The 5,453-nt window shown below is 37.3% G+C and overlaps 2 protein-coding genes and 1 long non-coding RNA gene across 3 annotated transcripts in view; 1 reads left to right on the forward strand and 2 right to left on the reverse strand.

Annotated features, from left to right (window-relative positions):
• The window catches only part of LOC116694987 (uncharacterized), a 22,395-nt gene that overhangs the window by 15,240 nt on the left and 1,702 nt on the right, over positions 1-5,453 (forward strand). The window contains exon 2 of the long non-coding RNA XR_004333326.1: positions 1,221-1,228. This is a non-coding gene — a long non-coding RNA (uncharacterized LOC116694987). The remainder of the gene's footprint in view (positions 1-1,220; positions 1,229-5,453) is intronic.
• LOC116694978 (protein AF-9) overlaps positions 1-5,453 on the reverse strand; it is a 9,879-nt gene that overhangs the window by 3,054 nt on the left and 1,372 nt on the right. The window contains exon 2 of the mRNA XM_032524967.1: positions 2,563-2,742. Within this exon, the coding sequence (XP_032380858.1) occupies positions 2,563-2,742 (180 nt within the window). The remainder of the gene's footprint in view (positions 1-2,562; positions 2,743-5,453) is intronic.
• acer1 (alkaline ceramidase 1) overlaps positions 4,446-5,453 on the reverse strand; it is a 14,124-nt gene continuing 13,116 nt past the window's right edge. Inside the window, exon 8 of the transcript XR_004333320.1 lies at positions 4,446-4,456. The gene's annotated coding sequence lies outside the window, so the exon portion shown is untranslated. The remainder of the gene's footprint in view (positions 4,457-5,453) is intronic.

Here is a 5,453-nt window from a genome sequence, read left to right on the forward strand (position 1 = left end):
GCTCCTTGCATACTGTAGACAAAGACATGGCAGTAATTAGATTACTTCTTACTTTTATCAGTACAATGAGTTAATGGGGGTAGAAAAACCAAGACAACTAAAAAAATACTCCTTATAGTCTCTCAAAAAACAATAATGTTACATTATTTGAGGAGAACAGTCTTAGCAAACTCTTTACTATCACACATTCAATGGGATGAACAACAAATTGATGATTATAACCAGTAACATTTGTCATTAGTGTCATGATAATAATTTGGTCCAAACCTCTCAGTTTAAGATTTTTATATGAAGGGGAATTTCTTTATTTTTCCACTTGAACTCCAGCATTGAGCAGGAACACTGTAACCGGCAACAGCGAACGAGGCAAATGCGCACCTTAAATGTGCATCCACTGAAAGTGGTAAGTTTTGCCACTCATATGCTCAGATTGTTATTATAAGTACATTATGGGAAGTGCAATAAGAGTGAAATGCTGCTTAGTACAGTAAAAGGCCAACACCTTCTCATTCAATGCGTTTCCTTTATTTTCATGACTATTTACACTGTAGATTCTCACTGAAGGCATCAAAACTATGAATGAACACATGTGGAATTATGTACTTAACAAAAACGTCTGAAATAACTAAAAACATGTCTTATATACTAGTTTATTCAAAGTATCCACCCTTTGCCCTGATTACTGCTTTGCACACTCTTCGCATTCTCTTGATGAGCTTCAAGAGGTAGTCACCTGAAATGGTTTCCCAACAGTCTTGAAGGAGTTCCCAGAGATGCTCAGCACTTGTTGGCCCTTTTACCTTCACTCTGCGGTCCAGCTCTCCCCAAACCATCTCGATTGGGATCAGGTCCGGTGACTATGGAGGCCCACTACTCCATCACTCTCCTTCTTGGTCAAATAGCCCTTACAAAGCCTGGAGGTGTGTTTGGGGTCATTTTCCTGTTAAAAAATAAATGATGGTCCAACTTAACGCAAACCGGATGGGATGGCATGCTTGTACTGTATGTCAGAGATTGCACACCTCTGGAGCACTATGGGTTAAGTGTCTTGCTCAGGGACACATTGGTTGATGGACATATTGGTTATATCGCAGTGAGAATTGAAAACAGGTCTCCCTTTCTCTTGAAGAGAAGACCACCTAATACTTTCATATAAAATACAAAGTGTACCATATGCATGAGATGATAGATATGAATTTCAAGATGGACCGAGTCCAGAGATTTAAGAGTTGAAGATGATGCACGTCTATAAATCAAATCATATAATATCAGATAAACATGAAAACTGCCTCAAAAACCCTTTTCCTACAAAACATGAGAAAGACCTTTTTGTTTCTGTAGAAGTAGCCAGAGTCTGCAAACAAGACCATCAGTGTGAAATTGGAAGGAGAGCTTTTCGTCAATCCAGAGGCCAAGATATTTATATTTATATTCTCTTTCAATCGGATGTCTGTTCATAGTGAAAATATTAAGGTTAGAGTAATCTATGGCTCTGAAAAAAACACAAGTTTTTAACCGTTTAGTGTAAGTCTTAGGTCTTTAAGAGCCTCTTGGAGAATATTAAAAGGAACACTGTAGGTTTTTAGTTATTTGTATTGAGAGAATATGGGCTGAGAGCATGTGGAAAAAGGGGTCCAAATTTATTTACCTCGCCTGAACCAGGCAAATTTGAGAATATACAGTACATGATGGCTGCCATTGTTGACTGAGGTTAAATATGAGCTAGAGACTAAATCCAGAATGTACTCAGATTTGGCTAACCATATATGTGCATCTATTTCTGAGTTGTCTAAAAACAGTCCAATCAGAACTACATACATCCAGAGCTTCTAGCAAGGGAACAGCCTTTGTTACTTTCCGTGAACAAATAAGAAAGGTAAGTGGTAAACCTGGGGTTTGACCTATTTTTTACTTTGTGCTCTTTAAAGGGAGCATATTTGTTTATGAGTTACAGGAAGGTCTTGATATAATAGTCCAAAGCCAACTCAGTATCTGGAATTTCACACATGCAAAGGAATATTTCTATAATGTAGATCATTTAAAAAGGATTGTTTTTGAAAGTGATGCTTAACATTAATTTGGGACGGCGATGTCTTTAGGCGAGTGCTCCTGATACAAGTCACCGGGCAGTGATCACTAATTCTAAGGTATAATACCCTGGCAAAAACTATTATATTAATATTATTGGATAGAATTAAATCAATTAGCGTTGAGTTCATATTTTTTTTTAGGTTTGGTCTTGTCTCGTCTCCGTGATTAGCTGTCATAGCTTAAGACTTGAACAGATTTCATTTAGGTGATCCGAGGACATAAAAACTCCATGGATTAAAAATTGAGAATAGAAAGACCTTGTCTCTTTTACAATGGGGGTCTATGGTTAAAATCCTTTCTAGGTCCCAGAGGGATTTTTCGAAGCAATACCGCCAGTGGCCACTGGACAAAATCAGCGAAGGGGCTGAGTGCTGTATGTGGGGGCCTGAGTGACTCAGTGAACATTGATAAATAGCAGCATCAGTCCAAGCAAGTCACTGTGTGGGTGTGTGAGAGATCTGTCTGTCTCACCTCTCTTGGGTTGGGGAAAATCTCATGCAGGTGGAAGACAACCTTCTCTGCAAAGTGCTGGATGTCGCTGGTCTCAAGCCCTCGGACATACACCATCCAGTCGTGGGTGTAGCCTTCTGATGTCACCTTCTTCCTTAGCTGGACTCCGTGGCCCCACTCCAGCTTCACCTGCAGTGTGCACTTAAAAAAGAAAGACAGAAAGACAACATTCACATACTGGTTGTTATTATTATTACATAACTCTAACCCCAAAATAGGTAAACAATATATACTCTTTATATAAAAACATTTGGTCACTATATATATATATATATATATATATATATATATATATATATATATATGCAGCTGCTACAAACAGCTATTTTCCAACTGAGCTACACTACTCTTACAACACAAGGCTGCAGCCTAGAAAATGGAACAAGGTTGCGGTGAGACAGAATACTAGAGGTCACTTCAGGACAGATTGCACAATACAGACACACAAATGGGTTATAGAATATTTTGGGTGGGCTGACAAGATATTTGGGATCGCTTTTTCAGACATTTTATAGACCAAACAATAAGAGAACAATATATATTTTTTTGCAATCAACCATTTCCTTAAGCACGAGGTGACATCTTCTAGTCACTTATTTTGTCCAGCCATTGGACCAAAATCAAGACATATTATATTATATCCTCAAAATGTAGAAGCTGAAACCAGTAGAGTGATTCATTGCTTAAGTCCATATAATTGCAGATTAATTGCATTAATTGTTTTCAGGTCTGTTCTCGCCCAGGAAAAATTGACGTTTAATACTTGATGATTGAATACTTGGCTGTCTAAAGTTACAAGTCATAGAAGATGTGTGCCATAATGTGTAATGTTGTAAATTTTTGTTAAATTGATTTTGTAAAATTAGTAACAAAAAAGTATCGCTTAGGAACCGGTATAGAAGCAGGAACATAGTCAGTAAGGACTGTTTGTTTTTTTATTTAAAAAGGGGCTACCGGAGGAATTTTGGGATCTTTAGTCAAAATAGACATTATCCTCAGCCATTAATTAATAATATTATGACCCTCCCAAATGATTGGGAAAAGAGGCATGACCCTACCCAACGATTTGTTGATGCCTTTTGTACTGGTCTGCACTTGGCAAAGGTGTACAGATATCCACTGTTTCATGTACAACCATAACATACATGATTTAATGTCTCCTTTCTCATCTTACACATCACACTCCACTATTATGGTGGCCATTTCAGTAGATTTACTCACTAAGGTTGTTGTGGAAACACAATAAGCATGGAAACTAAAACGCACACTTCCTGCATTACTTCAAATACTAAGTTACTCTTCTAGTAAACTAGTATTTACGTGACACAAAACAACAAAGACCATTCAACAAAGAACACTGGGTAATAATAATAAATTCAACACATGAACTGGCTGCTATGGACTCGTCACTAGGCCTCCTCAGTCATTGTATATTTTAGCATATAGGTAATAGGGGTGGGGGAAAAAATTATTCTTAGATGCATCGCGATTCTCGCTAGAACAATTCAATGCTCGAATCTGACATGTTAATAATCAATTATTAAATGTGTTGATTTTTATTTAAAAGTTGCTGTCTCCAGAAATATAGAAATCAGAAAACAGATTGACTGAAAGAGGATGGGATAATGGACAACAACTTAGAGTTTAGGCAAGAGTGCAGAAAAAAACAACACAAAAATGGCCAAAAGGACAACAAAAAAGTTGTGTATACATACACATGATCTAATAAGACATGCATTAAATAATTAGGCAAAACACAAAAAGGCTGTACATCTACTTTATCACATTACATCTGACCACCTCATGTTTCATGTTCTAAGAAGCCAATTCTCCACCTTTGAACATGACTGAGCCTCTGACATGGAAGATTACTGTGAGAGAAGGTGACTTTCCCAAGCATGTTTAAGGCTTAAGCATGGAATGACTACAAAATAAAAACATCAGTGGACAAAACATTTCATTAAAACTTGTGTGACGCAAACAGTTTGAAGGCCAAATCCATATCTAAAAATTTAGATAAGAGGAGGTTGACCAATATTTTATCATAAATCTTTTCTAGCTATAATTTTGAAAGCTCCATATATATAGATATGAAATTTGTAATATTAGGATTAGAACATCGTTTCTGAAATCATACAACATTGAAAACTGCATCAGAGTTTAACGTTTATGTTTGTTTAAGCCATATTACATTGGAGTGTTTCATTTTGAGGTGTTGCAACTAAAACATCTGCTGAAAAATATATTGTATTGTATTCATTAGCATGATTACCTTTTGTTACATCTACTTCTTTTTGAAAATGGCCTATTCACTTATGTCCTGGTTCGCCCTAAATGCTATTTCTGCCTACACCACTGTATCGGAGTCACGGTAATGGCATCGGATATTTTTTAACGATACCCAGCCATAAACACAACACTAAAATCATAACAGTCTTCATGCAATATTCTCTGAAGAAGCAAAGTGTTTCCTTACAAGAACTTAAGATGAAAATTGTATCCTGCTTTTTTTGCTTGGTAATGATTGGTCAATAAATGCGTGGTCATCATAACTGGATTCAAGTTAAACGTCTGCACACAAATAATCTGTCACCTTTTCCACCCCGCTGCAAGCATTTCAGTCTACAATCAAGAATGTGGTACATCTTAAACATTAACCAATTGTTGGCAAATATATTCCAGAAGTTGTAAGGTCGTAGCCTTGTGTGTGCAGTGGAGACACCACCCCGCCTCTCCAGCCCAATCTGGTGAGGACAAATCTTGTCCCCCGGCGCCTTGTAGCGGCTCCTTAGCCTTTAGCCAACGGCCGACACTCTCCTGATAGGTAGCTAGACTAGCTTAGCTTAGCTGCA

The sequence above is a fragment of the Etheostoma spectabile genome, chromosome 9 (assembly GCF_008692095.1).
Source record: "Etheostoma spectabile isolate EspeVRDwgs_2016 chromosome 9, UIUC_Espe_1.0, whole genome shotgun sequence".
Lineage (NCBI taxonomy): Eukaryota > Metazoa > Chordata > Actinopteri > Perciformes > Percidae > Etheostoma > Etheostoma spectabile.